At 44.3% G+C, this 18839-nt stretch overlaps 1 protein-coding gene across 1 annotated transcript in view; it reads left to right on the top strand.

Annotated features, from left to right (window-relative positions):
• The window catches only part of SLC71A1 (solute carrier family 71 member 1), a 53920-nt gene that overhangs the window by 24894 nt on the left and 10187 nt on the right, over window positions 1–18839 (top strand). The window contains exons 4-10 of the mRNA XM_077276057.1: window positions 1490–1552; window positions 2439–2566; window positions 2657–2771; window positions 8942–9160; window positions 14304–14417; window positions 14562–14633; window positions 16018–16130. Coding sequence (XP_077132172.1) covers window positions 1490–1552; window positions 2439–2566; window positions 2657–2771; window positions 8942–9160; window positions 14304–14417; window positions 14562–14633; window positions 16018–16130 — 824 coding nt within the window. The remainder of the gene's footprint in view (window positions 1–1489; window positions 1553–2438; window positions 2567–2656; window positions 2772–8941; window positions 9161–14303; window positions 14418–14561; window positions 14634–16017; window positions 16131–18839) is intronic.

Raw genomic sequence — 18839 nt, forward strand, 5'->3', positions numbered from 1 at the left:
AAGGAAGGTGGCTGGCCCTATGTACAACCTCTGCTGTGTACACCTACCAATTTCCGATGCGAGAGATGGCGCCCCCATTTGTACGTCGGCTGACCCTGAACTCCTATATGTAACCCTTCAGCAGATGTATAGAAGGAAACAGAGCCAGTATGTCATGTAACTGCTGATGTCAGTCTTTTGACCCCGGAAAAGTGTTCTTGGTTGGTATTTCAGGGCATAAATCACATAGATGAATCTGGTAAAAGTCAGGGTTTGTCTGTAGCAAAGTGACTGAATGGAGAGCAGACAAACTTATATGCAAGCCAGACAATCCATTAATACATGCCTATACAAGGTGAGACCTAATATGCACAGATACAGACAATATTCACCTGGTGTTCTTACAGCCCAACACCTTGCAGGTCTATTGGCATTTACCAGAGAACACCAAAATTGGAAGATTTGACATTGGCGCCCTGTTTTCTTTAGGGATGAGAGCAAGTTCACACTGAGCAGATGTGACAGAGTCTGGAGATGCCGTAGAGAGCGTTCCGCTTCCTGCAACATCCTTCAGCATGACCATTTTGGCAGTGGGTCAGTAATGGTGTGGGGTGGTATTTCTTTGGAGGGCCACACAGCCCTCCATGTTCTCACCAGAGGTAGCCTTACTGCCATTAGGTACCGAGATGAGATCCTCAGATCCTTGGTGAGACCATATGCTGGTGTGGTTGGCCCTGGGTTCCTCCTAATGCAGGACAATGCCAGGCCTCATATGGCTTAACTGTGTCAGCAGTTCCTGCATGATGAAGTCATTGAAGCTATGGACTGGCCTGTCCGTTCCCCCAGACCTGAATCCGATTGAGCGCATCTGGGACATCATGTCTCGCTCCATCCACCAACGTCACGTTGCACCACAGACTGTCCACGAGTTGGCGGATGCTTTAGTCCAGGTCTGGGAGGATATCCCTTAGGAGACCATCTGCCGCCTCATCAGGACCATGCCCAGGTGTTGTGGGAATGTCATACAGGCACGTGGAGGCCACATACATCATTTCCTTGTCTTGAGGAATTTCCACTGAAGTTAGATCAGCCTGTGATTTGATTTTTCACTTTTATTTTGAGCATCATTCCAAATCCAGACCTCCATGGGATATTAACTTTGATTTACATTGATCATTTTTATATTTTATTGTTCTTAACGCTTTCCATTATGTAATGAGAAGAGATTTGCAACTGGAATATTTAATTCAGGGATATCTAGGATGTGGTATTTTAGGGTTTCCTTTATTTTTTTGAGCAGTGTAAATTTGGAGTCTCTGTACAGGACAACGTTATTTCCCCATCAGTGTATATGTCATAACCTGTGCAGATGATGACTTTCCGTGGTAAATAGCGCAAACGCTCACAAACCACAAGATGAATCACCATCTCTTCCTCTATTAATGATCACAATGTGATGTGTGCATGGTTGTCTTTTTACATTTACACGATTTATCTGTTACTTGTACAGGTTTTACACGAGACCTTCCCAAAGCACACGTTTCTTATGAATGGACTCATCCAGGGAGTAAAGGTAACGTGAACTTACCTGTGGCACTTGTGATCCCTGTTCTGTCAATTTCTGCTTGTTCAATAATGAATAAACTTAAAATTGGGCAATAATATTTCCAGGTGGATTGTGATTCCTTGAAAAGCTTCTCCAGAATTAGCTATATATTAGTCATAGCTGATAAATCCTAACTAATATAATATGGCTCCATTTGTTGGCTATTTATCTAGCACCAAGAACAGGATTGCATTCTGTTAGTTTACATCCTGAGCTATGGTTTGAATTGTCTGGTTTTATGATGATTTCTGGAAGGTTTATCTTTGTTTTTTTTTAACGTTCAGCACTCTGACCATAGAGTTCCACTAACACATCTGTGAAAATGATGGATCCGAGAATGAGATCCGTGAAACTCCGCATGTCCTATCCTGATCCGATGCTGAGGGTCCGAATAGGACATATTCAGGGGATCTGTGTGCTGCCTGATATAAAATTGAGCAGCACACCAACGATCAAATGCACCGAAAATTAACTATTAGGGTCCTTCACACTGGTGTATAAATTGGATAAAAAAAATCGGATTGCACTCAGACCAATGTTATTCTGTGAGGCCGTGCAGACCTGCATACTTTATTTTTTTTCTCAGCTGTATTTAGCATGAGAAAAAAAATTGCAGCTTACAACGATTTCATTCCGACATCTGTACAGTACGAGAAAACAAAATTGCATCCCACACGGATGGCATCCGATTCTTTTGGATACATTACAATTCTGTAGCATAGAGAACTGTAAATGGTCCTGAGAAAAAAATTGCCCCACACCCCTGGATGAGATTGGGATAGGTTTTTTTTTTTTTTTTCAAATTCGCCTGTATGTGCAAGAGTCCTTAATGTCTTTCCTCTTTTTCTTTCAGGGTTTATTGTCCTTTCTCAGTGCACCTTTGATAGGGGCGCTCTCTGATGTTTGGGGAAGGAAGTCTTTCTTGCTGCTAACTGTGTTTTTCACATGTGCTCCAATACCGCTAATGAAGATCAGTCCCTGGTATGTAGTGAGTGTTATGTGCATCTGTCCTTCTGTCTGTATATAAGCATTTATGGAACGTTATAATTGTTTTTTTCTGTGTTTTTTTAGGTGGTACTTTGCAGTAATTTCAGTATCTGGTGTATTCGCCGTTACCTTTTCTGTGGTATTTGCTTATGTTGCGGATATAACACAGGAGCACGAGAGAAGCATGGCATACGGACTGGTATGTGAATTATTCTAGGTCTTTAAGGCCACATTGAAATTTAGGGTATTTGTTGTGGATTTTCAGCATTGATTTCACATGAAAAATCCATAAATGCATCCAGTACAACGTAGTGAATGCGGTCATCCAGCGTCAGACTGGAGCACCTTGGGCCCACCAGAGAAAATCATTCTTGGGACCCACTATGTAGCTACATAGAAATAGATACAAGACCTCCAATTGTGCGGTAAAAAGCGCTAATATCAGGGTATAATATAAGGTAGTTCACTTCTTAATTATGTAGCAAGGGTTGGGGTAGCCCCCTCACAATATAATTTAGCCCACTCATAAAATATAACTCAGTCCCCTCTCATAGAATATAATGCAGCACCCCACAAAATATAATGCAACCCCCTCAGGTATAACGCAGTCCCTACCATAGAATATAATGCAGCACCCTCATAGAGTATAATATATTCAGCTGTGAGAATGCAGCCCCCCATAGAGTATACTGTAGCCCCCTCACATAGTATGATGTAGCCCCCCATAATATAATGCAGTCCCCCACAGAATATAATGTAGCCCCCTCATAAAGTTTAATGCAGCCCCTCTCCACCCACATCATTGTCCTCATCACCACCTCCATCATTGCCTTCTCCCCCACCACCCCTATCATTCTCCCCAACCACCTCCATCACTGCCCATTCCACCACCTGCATCATTGCCTCCTCCCCACCATCATTGTCCAATTCATCACCTCCATCATTGCCTCCCCTCACCACCATCATTGCCCATCACTTCCATCATTGCCTCCTCCCACCACCATCATTGCCCATTTCATCACCTCCATCACTGCCTCCCACCACCACCACCATTGCCCATCACCTCCATCATTGCCTCTCCCCGACCACCATCATTGCCCATCACCTCCATCATTGCCTCCCACCACCATTGGCCATTTCATCACCTCCATCTTTGCCTCCCACCATTGCCCATCACCTCCATCATTGCCTCCCCCACCATCATTGCCTCCCCTCACCCTCATTGCCCATCACCTCCATCATTCCCTCCCTCATCATGATTGCCCATCGCCTCCATCATTGTTTCCCCCACCATCATTGCCCCTCACTTCCATAATTGCCCATCACCTCCATCATTGCCTATCACCTCCATCATTGTCTCCACCACCATCATTGTCTCCCCCCACCAATATCATTGTCCTTCACCACACACAGCTCACCGCAGCAGCAGCTCATCACTCTCACACTTACACACACTCACACTTACACACTCTCACACTTACACACTCTCACACTTACACACTCTCACACTTACACACACTCTCACACTTACACACACTCTCACACTTACACACACTCTCACACTTACACACACTCTCACACTTACACACACTCTCACACTTACACACACTCTCACACTTACACACACTTACACACTCTCACACTTACACACTCTCACACTTACACTCTCACACACTCTCACACTTACACACACTCTCTCTTACACACTCTCACTCTTACACACACTCTCACACACACTCTCACACTTACACACTCTCACACTTACACACTCTCACAATTACACACACTCTCACACTTACACACACACTCACACTTACACACACACTCACACTTACACACTCTCACACACACACTCTCACACACACACTCTTACACACACTCTCACTCTTACACACACTCTCACTCTTACACACACTCTCACTCTTACACACACTCTCACTCTTACACACACTCTCACTCTTACACACACTCTCACTCTTACACACACTCTCACTCTTACACACACTCTCACTCTTACACACACTCACTCTTACACACACTCTCACTCTTACACACACTCTCACTCTTACACACACTCTCACTCTTACACACACTCTCACTCTTACACACACTCTCACTCTTACACACACTCTCACTCTTACACACACACACTCTCTCTCTCACACTCTCACACACACTCCTCTGGTTCTCCGGTGGGCCAGTCCGAGCCCGGGGTCATCAGATGTAAGTAACTGGTGAAACCCCCTGCCATACCCACATGTAGCCATTACACACACTCTCACTCTTACACACACTCTCACACTTACACACACTCTCACACTTACACACACTCTCACACTTACACACACTCTCACACTTACACACACTCTCACACTTACACACACTCTCACACTTACACACACTCTCACACTTACACACACTCACACTTACACACACTCTCACACTTACACACACTCTCACACTTACACACACTCTCACACTTACACACACTCACACTTACACACACACACACACTTACACACACACACACTTACACACACTCTCACACTTACACACACTCTCACACTTACACACACTCTCACACTTACACACACACACACTTACACACACACACACTTACACACACTCTCACACTTACACACACTCTCACACTTACACACACTCACACTTACACACACTCTCACACTTACACACACTCTCACACTTACACACACTCTCACTCACACTTACACACACTCTCACTCACACTTACACACACTCTCACTCACACTTACACACACTCTCACACACACTTACACACACTCTCACTCACACTTACACACACTCTCACACACACTTACACACACTCTCACACACACTTACACACACTCTCACACACACTTACACACACTCTCACACACACTTACACACACTCTCACACACACTTACACACACTCTCACACACACTTACACACACTCTCACACACACTTACACACACTCTCACACACACTTACACACACTCTCACACACACTTACACACACTCTCACACACACTTACACACACTCTCACACACACTTACACACACTCTCACACACACTTACACACACTCTCACACACACTTACACACACTCTCACACACACTTACACACACTCTCACACACACTTACACACACTCTCACACACACTTACACACACTCTCACACACACTTACACACACTCTCTCTCACACTCTCACACACACTCCTCTGGTTCTCCGGTGGGCCAGTCCGAGCCCGGGGTCATCAGATGTAAGTAACTGGTGAAACCCCCTGCCATACCCACATGTAGCCCTTACACACACTCTCACTCTTACACACACTCTCACTCTTACACACACTCTCACTCTTACACACACTCTCACTCTTACACACACTCTCACTCTTACACACACTCTCACTCTTACACACACTCTCACTCTTACACACACTCTCACTCTTACACACACTCTCACTCTTACACACACTCTCACTCTTACACACACTCTCACTCTTACACACACTCTCACTCTTACACACACTCTCACTCTTACACACACTCTCACTCTTACACACACTCTCACTCTTACACACACTCTCACTCTTACACACACTCTCACTCTTACACACACTCTCACTCTTACACACACTCTCACTCTTACACACACTCTCACTCTTACACACACTCTCACTCTTACACACACTCTCACTCTTACACACACTCTCACTCTTACACACACTCTCACTCTTACACACACTCTCACTCTTACACACACTCTCACTCTTACACACACACTCCTCGGGTTCTCCGGTGGGCCAGTCCGAGCCCGAGGTCATCAGATGTAAGTAACTGGTGAAACCCGCTGCCATACCCACATGTAGCCATTTTTTTATGGATACGCTGCGGAACTATTAGTGGCAGGAAAAAACATCTTCTGTACTCTTCTTTCAAGATAACAGGACAGACAAGTGTTTAATATAACTCAAAAGTTATGTATTTTAAATAAGTTACACATTAAGAAAAATTTAATTTCATGCCTTTAATGGCTGAGAAGGGAATATATCTGGCCATGGTAAGAGGAGCTCCAAAAAAAGTGTGGCTAAGCTACGTGGCTCCCTTATCTCCCCTGGAAAAGAATGGGCATCAGTCTATGGCCCCGTCAGCATCGTCGACATCCCTTTTTGTGCGGAGGGGTGATGGGGGGAAGTATTCCCCAACAGGCCCACCGAGAGTCTTTCTAAACACAATGTGAAAGCACCCTTAGACAGCTATGCATGTATTCAGCACACCTCGGGAACACAGTGTCCACCCAGCAGAAAAGCGATTATGCTGCAGGCCTTGTCCGTATTAAGTGATCTGTCCAGACGGTCCCCAAGTTATCCCCAGGAAGAATGTGGCACAATGGTAGATATGGCATCTTCAGATGGCAGTGTTGGGGGACCATCTCATTGACCCATGATACGGTTGAAAGTTTTTTGTTTTTGTTTTTTTTCCCTAAGGCATATACCTTATTTTTAGGACTACAAGATGCACTTATTTCCCCCAAATTTGGGAGGAAAATGGGGGTGATTCTTTGATTCTTAGTCTGAATGTAGCTTATCGGAGGTGTGGCAGCAGTGGAACGGGGTCATAAGAGGCAGGGTCGTCGCTACAGGAGTTGGGCAATACTATGGTCTCCGGGCTGGGATGAGGGAGTGTCCCAGCGATGGGCTTCAGGAAAATGTTGTGCAAAGCTGAAGCGGAGTCCCCAGTGCACACATTGATCTCCTGGCGGTGGGCTTCAGGAAAATGGTGTCTGCGTATGTGCAGATTTACGTCTCAGCTCAATGAAGCCCATCAATGTGTGCAGCGGAGTCTCCACTCCTGCTGCGCACCTCTGACATTTTCTTGAGGCCCACCATCGGGATATAAATGGCTCCTGCCTTGCACCGCCGGGTCACCCCCTCGTCCCAGCCCAGGGCCCTCAGCATCTCCCCAATCCTCCAACTTCCTGCAGCGGTTACCCCGCTCCACTAACGACGCCTTCCCCCTGTTAAGCTAAATTCAAACTATAAGACAGATGCCCCATTTTCACATTAAAAATTATTTTTTTCCTATTTTCCTCCTCTAAATTTGGGGTGTGTCTTATAGTAAATACGGTAATCTGTTTTGATCCTATACTGTGGTCTATATTGGCTACCTATTAAAGACCACGGTCCAAGAACCACAGCAGCACAAGCTGAGGTTTCTAAATCCACCATTTTACAGCATTGGGCTGGGGCTACGTGGTGACTTTGGCCGCAAAGCCAGTTCACTATGTGTTGCTGCTACATCGCAGTGCAATGCAATTACATAGGGCGCATTGTGACCTCTAGGGTACTGCAACAAGCAAGTTGCCAAAAATCTGACTCAGGTGAACTTTTTGCTATTTGCTTGTCATGTTACCTTTGGGGTTGCAGCACGATTCTTATTTCCGTGGATTGTTTTGCAATGTGGCAGCGACACTTGGCAGACTTTGGTCGAGTTATTGGTGTCTCGGCTTTATTCCAAAAATATCCTACTGAAACATCTTTCCTAACCCTGCACTAGTACTCTGGTTCCTTGATGCTGTGCCGTTCATATTTAGTATAATAGTGTTTGATTTTTTTATTATTATTTTTAGCTGCATATAATGTTTTTTATTTTTATGAGCAGTCTGAAAAAACCTTTAAAATCTGCGGTTTGGATGCTGTGCCCGACAACCGCTCTGCCTTTTATCGCCACTATTTTAGATAAATTAGGCGCTCTATTCATTACCTACAGAGAATGAAAGAAAATTGACAGCAGAGTCTGAGCCTATAAATCCGGTTAGAAACCATTTTGTGGTGTCTTTCTGGTTCTGCTTCTGCAGTGGAAAATCCCGTGTGACGTGTGAGTTTGTGTGTGAGGCTCCAGGCCTCTGCTAGTTATTTCCATAGACGACTTCACGTTTTCTGTAAAGACAACAGAGCAAATCCCCATGTAAACATGGTAGAAAGCGTGGAGTTGTCGGACACTCTGCATGTGTAAGTGACTCTCTGCAATGTCCGGACGTCAGGGGAATATGATCCCCGTAACACCCTGCTATTTACAGAGATCCTTACCGCACATCAGAGCGGTTGTGGTTTCATTGCTAAAACTGATTTCCTCAGATTTGCACAGAACTGTTCAGGGTGTTATTCCCGGAAAGATAGAAGCTCGCTTTTACTATACGTCAGTGGTCTCAGCCTGAATCTCTCCAGGCTGCATGGGTGGGCTGGCAGGTTTAGTACCCCCGACAGCTGTAGAGGGATTCAGTACAGACCACTGCTATATATACTGCTGCATTTACGTTTCCTTTCTCACCGGTGTGTTAAACGTTGCTGTACTTTTGCAGGTTTCCGCCACGTTTGCAGCTAGTTTGGTCACTAGTCCTGCCATTGGAGCCTACTTGAGTCATGTATATGGGGACTCTCTTGTGGTGCTGCTGGCAACGGCCATTGCTCTGCTCGACATCTGCTTCATCCTGGTGGCTGTTCCAGAGTCTCTTCCTGAGAAAATGAGGCCAGCATCTTGGGGGGCTCCAATTTCTTGGGAGCAGGCAGATCCATTTGCCGTAAGTTAAAACATTGTGTACATTGTTATTTAGTAAACGCCTAATGGGAAGACAGCAGGCTAGTCCATTTGGCTAATAGAAGCCATCAAAGATAACAGAGAACTTGTAGCTCTGAGTCTGCAGTGTTCAGAAGGGGAGCGTTCCCCGTCCCTCTCAGCGGTGACTTACTGCGAGTGCCAGTGTACACATCTCTCATTGGCTATGTTGGTTAATGGGAGAAGGGACTGGTCTCTATTATATGCTGCCATTTTTAGGGGCAACATGTTTAACTGACACATCCAATTTATTGGAGATTTGTTTTTTACGTGGGGCAGAATTTTCTCATTTGCTGTAAAATCACTGAAAACCCTAAATAAAATTGTGGTGTTTTTTGTTTTGTTTTTTCCAGATTGGTCTCGTTATGTAAATATGTTCGGTAACACCGGGCCTCATTTTAGCAAGTTTTCTTACCAATAGCAGAATTCAATTTACCAGAGACGTGTACAAACGCCACGCTGCTCTATGATTTCTTGCTGATTTTCATAAATGTCGACTATTGACTTCCCCCTTTATTTCTTCCTACATTCTGCCATAGGGTCTATTATGGCTCGTACAGACAAGTTTATTAAGTCTGTGTACAAAATGGATAGGATATGGACAGCACAAGGACTAGTGCAAGTCAGTGTGCTAGGTCCCACAAATGTTACTACATATTATTATTAATAATTATTATTATAGTGCCATTTATTCCATGGTGCGTTACATGTGAAAAGGAAAAAGCGGATGATGTTGCTAGTGCGTGTGTGCATCCCGCCTTAGTTATTCGGCTTATGGTGGTCTCCATGAAGGCCTCACCTAAATTTTTCCTATTTACTTCTAAATAGTGCACTATTTTATAGTAGAAGTTGTCGCCTTTTTCTCCTTGCATTGATTGTCTGTAATTGTATAGGTTTCCCACAATGTAATGGAGCGATAACAAGTGCTGTACTCCCTTCATGGAGGACCGGCACTCTTTCTCCAATAGAGCAGTGTGCGGTTTTGGTAGCCAGTGAAGCAGCCATATTAGTCACATCCTCCCGACACCGAGAGCGTTAGCAGAGAATGAGGCGGCCGATCTGATGAGTTATATGAAGGCTGGAATATTAATGTCCTCGTTTCCCTTTAGAATGGACAAAATCTCCTCCACCCTTCCTAATCTGGCCACTTGTGTTCTTTATCCCTAGATGTAAGGTACTTTATGCAGCAGTAACTTCATATTCGGTTCCTCCAAGCCCAGAACGCCCCGAGCTGATGCTGAGATCTGCATTTTGCTCTCAGTTTTAATTCTATTGGAATGACTGACATTTATCTGGTGTGCAGATGTGGCTCTCTGCTTCTTCTTGTCAGCTTACCTGCACACCTCATGGCATTCAGTTCTGGTCTTAAAGAAATAAAATATGCAGTGTATGAATTTGATTTTATTTGTCAGGTTCCCTGCATTGTCAGCGCCATACTGTGGTCAAACCACAGAAAATGGAAGGAGTAAATATGAAAATTGCTGAAGCAAATCCAATATATCCATTGATGCATGTGGAGGACAAGGACAACATCTGCAAGGAGTTTGTAGGCTCTCCCCTTGTTTGCGTGGGTTTCCTCCGGGTTCTCCAGTTTCTTCCCACATTCCAAAGACATACTGGTAGGGAAACTAGATTGTGAGCCCCATCGGGGACAGTGATGATAATGTGTGCAAACTGTAAAGCGCTGCAGAATATGTTTGCGCTATATAAAAATAAAGATTATTAGATGCTATGTCTTTATGATGCAATTTCACGGTGTAAACATTTTAGTGTCTTAAACCTCATGTTCAGGCCTAGTTTTACCTAATGTTTGGGTGTCATTCTGCATAGACTTCTAGGCTGCTCACTCCCACAGCTGAGTGGGCCCCATGTGGCAATGTCACGAGTACTGATACCTGTCATGTCTCGTATTGGAAACCTGTCCTATTCAGTAGATGTGACATCACTTATCTCCTGATACAGAAGTGTACACAGCCAACATACCTTTTTAAAGGGGCCATCATTAAAGGGGTTGTCCAGCACTAATATTGATATAGCTGATGCAGACTACTGCTGTATAACCACCATTCACTTGAATGGGAGCTATTAAAGAAGCACTCCTCCTCCCATCAATTTTTCATTTTCGTAGTGTATTGATGTCATCATATTATATAGCACTGTGTACCGTATTTTTCGGACTATAAGACGCACCGGACTATAAGACGCACCCAGGTTTTAGAGGTGGAAAATAGGGAAAAAAATATTTGAAGCAAAAAAATGTGGTAAAATATTTAGTAACATAAATATCATACTATTATATGTAGTGTTATTATATATAATAGTAAGTTATTATGTTGGAAGCTGTGGGTAGAAGATGGTGCTGCGGGACCAGTGTGGTGTCTGTAAAGTACTATATGAAGACGCTGGAGGGTGAGTATAAGAATGGGGGCACAGGGCTTATATTTTCCAGCACTGAAAACTAATACTGGATTGCTGCTTTGAGATCCCATTGGAGAACTATAACTCCCAGCATGTCCTGCAGATCCTATGGCATGCTGGGAGTTATAGTTCACCACAGGAGTGGCAGAGTGCTTTGTGTGTTGTAGTGACTAACCTTTTTAGTGTGGTAGCCAGCCAGCTGTAGTGAGGTAAAATGCTGGAGCATCCCATGACTGCACACACAGAGCTCTCCCTGCCTTTCCAGAGCACAGGTCATGAGAGGAAGCCAGCAGATTCTAGTGCGGTGTCTGAAGGACTTGTGATGACATCAGAAGAGGGAGGGCTCTGTGCCGTCATGTGATGCTCCAGCCCGCCCACTTCATGACATCACACAGGTCCTTATGCCTCAGCATCCAGCACAGGCAGGTATGCAGCGATCTTGTCTCCTCCGGCCCCTGCTGCTGCCCCCTCCTCCACCGGGGACACAGATCTCCCCAGCTGCTGCAGGAATCCAGCGCTGAGGAAACCATGTGTGTCCCTGTGTAAGTGAAGGAGTATTCATTTGCTGCTCCTGCTCACTGCTCAGCTGACAGGTGGGCGGGGATGCGGCTTATTATTCACTGCACTTTAATCATCGGGATCACATGGTTTCCCCAGCCCTGCAGCCAGGCAGAGGGGACATTTTTCTGCCTCCTGTGAGTGGAATCACAGTGGATCCCACTCACGCTGCCCCCTCCTCACATGGTACATCCGGACCATAAGACGCACCCACACTTTCCTCCCAAATTCGGAGGAAAAAAAGTGCATCTTATGGTCTGAAAAATACGATACTTAAAATTGCTCATTTTGCCTTTCTACCCAGTTAATTCTTCTTATCATTATAACTACAATCCTACCTCACTGACAAAAGGAAACAGAGATGCGAGCAAGGGGATGGGAGCAGCTGTTCCAGGAGTTGAAAAGGAGGTGGAGTTGGGCTGCCAGGGACTTTGCAATGATGTAGAATTGTAGTTCTAATCATGACTCGTGTGAGGAAGAGACTTCCTTTTTCTACATAGAGCTTAGAAGGATTCAGTTAGTCTGTTTTTAATCCTGTGATGTCATAGTTCTTCTATTTTCCATTATATGCTCAGGCAGCAAGCAGATGATAGATATCAGCTGATGGGAGTTTTGGACCCTGTTAGTCCTCAACAACTCTTTCAAAGGTGTTTTTCCCATTTTACACATTTGTGGCATGCCATTAATATCTTATAGATGCAAGCACGTCCCACCTCTAGGGCCCACACCCATCCCTGGAAGGCCCTGCCTGTGGCCTCCATATCTAAGTGGAGAAGGAATAGAAGTGGTTGTGGGGCTCTCTGTTCACTCTGGAGAGTCATGGCAGGTCCACACACAGGATTTAGTTCGGTGTCTGTTGACCGGTGCACACAGGTTTACGCAAGTGTCTGCCCAAACTGAGCTATTTCAGCATATGCTATACATTGTTGTGACCTTGTCTTGTCAGCTTATGTTTGATCATGCATTACTTGACATAGGTGGCTGTCAGTTATGCAGTTAGTGACGCTTTCTGCTTTAACGCTACAAACCTGTGCAAGCGACATGTCCCAGGATCAGGCCCCATTAGTCACACTGAACTTAGAGGCAAATGCTAACACTAGCTGAAAAAGTGTCATGGCAAGTGTCGGCCTACAATTGTTATGGCACCCTACCAGTCAATCTGCAGATCCAACAGTGACACCTTGTCATCGAGCTGCCTTGAAAACAGACACTTGCCAAGTCAGTGGTCTTGTCTTCTGCCTCGGGGAAGGGGGGGTTATTGGCTTCCACCAGTTTGAGACCGAAAGATTGAAGTCAGAGGAACAGAATGGGTTTCTTCTGACAAACCAAGCAGCTAGGATGACTTGCAGAGGTTTGTTCATGTTTATGATTAGGTAACATTTTAAAGTGCTTGTGTAAAAGAAACTTTGCTATTAACCTTGTATTAAAAATTCTCAAGAACGGAGGGTTTTTAATGCTATAGTTTATTACTCATTGTCTAGGTTGCCGTCCACTTCTGGAGTCTATCAGTGGTGGCATGTGTCTAAGGCAAGGAGCATGAGTGTGTATGTTCTCCCCGTGTTTGGTGGGTTTCCTCCGGGTACTCCGGTTTCCTCCCACACTCCAAACACATACTGATAGGGAATTTAGATTGTGAGCCCCATCAGGGACAGCGATGATAATGTGTGAAAACTGTAAAGCTCTGCGGAATATGTTGGCGCTATATAAAAATAAAGATTATTATATTATTAATTTCTTTTAATCACGACTCTAAGACCAAAGAAGCTGCGCTGGAGAACACAGAATTTGGACTGGTGGCTCAACCATGCTGCTGGGCCGAACTGTTAATCTTAAGGACGCAGTCTTCACCCCACCCCCGGCAAAAAGGAAGCTGGGAGGTTGGGGAGCAGTGTTGTCCTGAAGATAGAAAACAAGATGACTCCTCTACTTGCGCTCACTAGTTAGCTCTGATAGTGTTGTGACACGTTCCCACCTTTGCTTTCTTATGTTACTACTCTTCTCTTAGACAAAGTTCTGTTTTCTTTGTTGTTACGCTGTGCAGTTCTCTTTGGTGGAGTCTGTATTTATTTGATGGTTGTACCTACTACATTTGTGTCAATCAGAATGTTACAATTTGTCTCTTTTCTTCCCAGTCATTGAAAAAAGTTGGCCAGGATTCCATCGTCCTGCTCATCTGTATCACCGTTTTTCTCTCCTACCTCCCGGAGGCTGGACAGTATTCCAGCTTCTTTCTGTACCTCAGACAGGTGAGCAGGACCCACATGAAAAATAAGTTGTAGGTGCATAATCAGTCAGTATTCTATGACGAAGGGCACTGATGTGCCAGGAACGCGTCAGGTTTTGTTAATTATTGTTTACTCTTCTTCTTTTTTTTTTCTTTCCCCCTGAAGATTATGAAATTTTCATCAGAAAGTGTGGCTGCCTTCATTGCTGTTTTGGGAATTCTCTCCATCGTTGCTCAGGTAGGTTAAAACCGAGATCGGTGACCTGCAGGTTGTGTTCGGTGACGATATATGGCCCTGATTAGTATCAGTGGTGCAGTTGCACTTTTACAATCAAGCACCATCAGAACGAGAAATATTTCCAGGATTAAATGTTCAGATAAACTTATCTAGGGCTTAAAATGTTTTCTGCCTCCAAGCGCAGTGTATTTAACCCCTTAGTGACTAAGCCAATTTTTACAATTCTGACCAGAGTTTGACATTATAACTGTGGAACGTCTCAATGATTCCCACGGATTCTGAGGTTGTTTTTATTTTATTGACACATTATACTTCATGATTATGGTAAAAAAAATTTGACATGATTTTCGTTTATTTTTAAAAAAAAAAAACAAAATGGAAATTTGCTGAAGATTTTGCAATTTTCAAACTTTTAATTTTTGTGCCATTAAATCAGAGAGTTATGTCACACAAAATAGTTCATAAATAACATTTCCCACATGTCTACTTTACATCAGCACAATTTTGGAAACATTAGTTTTTTTTCTGTTAGGACGTTATAATGGTTAAAAGTTGACCAGTGATTTCTCATATTTCCAACAAAATTTTCAAAACCATCTTTTTTAGGGACCACGTGACTTTGAGGGGTCTATATGACAGAGTACCCAAAAAGTGACACCATGCTAAAAACTGCACCCCTCTAGGTGCTCAAAACCACATTCAAGAAGTTTATTAACCCTTCAGGTGCTTTACAAGAGCTGAAGCAATGTGGAAGGAAAAAATTAACGTTTAACTTTTTTCACAAAAAATTTACTTTAGACCCAAACTTTTTTTTTTATTATCATAAGGGTAACCATTTTCTTCCAGGACGATGACGCAGAGGGCTGGGGGACGGAGCAGGAGGGCCCGTTGATCGCGGAGTGCCTCGGGGGACTCCACTTCTCTCTTCTCTGATATGCTAGATCATATCGGGTTGAGAGAGAGAAATTGTAAATCAGACTTTTTTTTTTAGTGATTGCAGTTATTTGGTGAATAACGGCGATCATGTGACAGGGGACCGTAAGGACCGGCCCTGATCATGTTCTCCAGCCACCGATGGCCTTGTCCTGAGTCCCCTGCTGCTGCTCCCGGTGTTTTGTTGTCTGAAGCATTGATGTCATGTTGACAGCACTTCAGCCAACCCCGGCGGCTTGTGCCATCTACATTGGCAGAGCCTTTGAGCTCACTGAAGGCCTGTAGCTCCCAACAATAAACACTGAAATAGTAATGGAGACTCATCGCTGGCCCTGGTGATGATGAGAAAGGACTATGCCATCTGTTTTCTAGTGTATAAATATGCATGCTTCATCATTCCCGTATGTGTGTATGTGTCGTATAGATCATTTTCTTTTGTTTTCTATTGCAGACCATTGTGTTAAGTCTACTCATGAGGTCAATTGGAAACAAGAACACAATTTTGCTGGGCCTTGGTTTTCAGATCTTGCAGTTGGCCTGGTATGGCTTTGGATCAGAACCTTGGTAAGGACATCATGTTTCAATTGTGATGGAGTGAGCACTTGTTTTCCACTCTTTTGCAGGAAAGTCTTTCAGCGCTCGCTCGGCTAGGAGCTCAAAATCTGTTAATGCAAATAATGCACATCCTGAAACTAGAGAAGGCAGCGAGGGAGCTGATGACAAACAGGGCTCCATTTACAGTTCTGCCTCAGGCAAAATGTGCTCATGTAGTCAGCTCATGTACTGCTGCCATCTCTGCCAGCTAGATTATTCTTTTGTGTGTGTATTTAGTCCTGGCTTCACGTATCGGGACATATTAAAAAAAAAAAAACATCTGGTCCTTTTAGAAGGTCTTAAAATGTGATAGTTTTAACCATCTATGAACAACACGTGACAAATTACACCATTGATAGATGTAATAGACAGTACAGGTATGTGTGTGTGTATATGTATGTGTGTGTGTATATATATATATATATATATATCTCTCTATCTCTCTCTATCTAGATCTATCTATCTAGATCTATCTATCTAGATCTATCTAGATCTATCTATCTAGATCTATCTATCTAGATCTATCTATCTAGATCTATCTATCTGGCACCATTAGATCTGAGGTAATGTAGTTTGTTACTGCTAAACGTATTTTACTGCCACACTAGAGATACGATACTATATGTAACATGCCACTGGGCGTAACAAGCCGTTGATATATGGGATACTTATATGTGTGGCAAGAGGGATATTGGTATTTATACGTGCCTCAGGTCTATGGTGCTATTTATACTGGTATACGTCACCATCATTGTTGTCTTTTGTAATTTTTTTTTTTTTGTTTCTTAATAAAATTTGGTATCTTTTGGTATTTTGAGGTCTGATTCGTACTTATTTTTTATAGGTTTATATATATCTATCTATATATATATATCTATCTATCTATATCTATCTATCTCTCTATCTATCTCTCTATCTCTCTCTCTATCTCTCTCTATCTCTCTCTCTCTATCTCTCTCTATAGCCCCCGTCTCACTAAGCGAGATCGCTAGCGAGATCGCTGCTGAGTCACAAGTTTTGTGACGCAACAGCGACCTCAGTAGCGATCTCGCTATGTGTGACACGTAGCAGCGACCAGGCCCCTGCTGTGAGATCGCTGGTCATGTCGGAATGGCCTGGACCTTTTTTTGATCGTTGAGGTCCCGCTGGGTAGCACACATCGCTGTGTCTGACACCTTACCAACGACCTCGTTGATGACTCAGACACTGAATCGTCATAATAGCTCCCATGTGACATCATTGTACAGGTCGCTACAGGTCGCTGGTGAGATGTCAAACAGTGAGATCGCAGCAGCGATCGTTGGGAAGATCTCACTGTTTGACATCTCACCAGCGACCACATAGCGACGCAGCAACGATCCCTGACAGGTCGTATTGTTGTCGGGATCGCTTTAGCGTCGCTAAGTGAGACGGGGCCTTCACTCACTCTCTCTCTCTCTCTCTCTCTCTCTCTCTCTCTCTCTCTCTCTCTCTCTCTCTCTCTCTCTCTCTCTCTCTCTCTCTCTTATATTATATATTTTACATTAGATATACAGTATTGTGCAATAGTTTAAGTCAGTTGTGGGAAAAAGATGCTTTAAAGTAAAGGTACCTTCACACGAAACGACTTTACAACGACAACGATCCGTGATGTTGCAGCGTCCTGGATAGCGATATCGTTGTGTTTGACACGCAGCAGCGATCTGGATCCTGCTGTGATATCGCTGGTCGTTGAATAAAGTTCAGAACTTTATTTGGTCGTCAGACCGGCGTGTATCGTCAGGTTTGACACCAAAAGCAACGATACCAGCGATGTTTTACGCTGGTAACCAGGGTAAATATCGGGTTACTAAGCGCAGGGCCGTGCTTAGTAACCCGATGTTTACCCTGGTTACCAGCGTAAAAGTAAAAAAAACAAACAGTACATACTCACCTGCGCGTTCCCTGCCGTCCGCTTCCTGCTCTGACTGAGCGCCGGCCCTAAAGTGAAAGTAAAAGCACAGCGGTGAAGTCACCGCTCTGCTGTTAGGGCCGGCGCTCACACAGTACAGGAAGCGGACGCCAGGGGACGCGCAGGTGAGCATGTACTGTTTGTTATTTTTACTTTTACGCTGGTAACCAGGGTAAACATCGGGTTACTAAGCGCGGCCCTGGTTACCCGGGTTACCCGGGGACCTCGGCATCGTTGGTCGCTGGAGAGCGGTCTGTGTGACAGCTCTCCAGCGACCAAACAGCGACGCTGCAGCGATCGGCATCGTTGTCGCTATCGCTGCAGCGTCGCTTCGTGTGAAGGTACCTTAAAGGTACCGTCACACTAAGCAACGTCGCAGCGATATAGCCAGCGATCTGTGACGTTGCAGCGTCCTAGGTAGCGATATTGCTGTATTTGACACGCAGCAGCGATCTGGATCCCGCTGTGAAATTGCTGGTCGCTGCTAGAAGGTCTGAACTTTATTTGGTCGCTAGGTCGCCGTTTATCGCCGTGTTTGACAGCAAAAGCAATGATACCAGCGATATTTTACACTGGTAACCAGGGTAAACATCGGGTTACTAAGCGCAGGGCCGCGCTTAGTAACCCGATGTTTACCCTGGTTACCAGCGTAAAATGTAAAAAAAAAACCAAAAAAACAGTACATACTTACATGCGTCCCCCGTCGTCCGCTTCCCACACTGACTGAGCGCCGTAAAGTGAAAGTGAAA

This window comes from Ranitomeya variabilis, chromosome 8, assembly GCF_051348905.1.
Source record: "Ranitomeya variabilis isolate aRanVar5 chromosome 8, aRanVar5.hap1, whole genome shotgun sequence".
Taxonomy (NCBI): Eukaryota; Metazoa; Chordata; class Amphibia; order Anura; family Dendrobatidae; genus Ranitomeya; species Ranitomeya variabilis.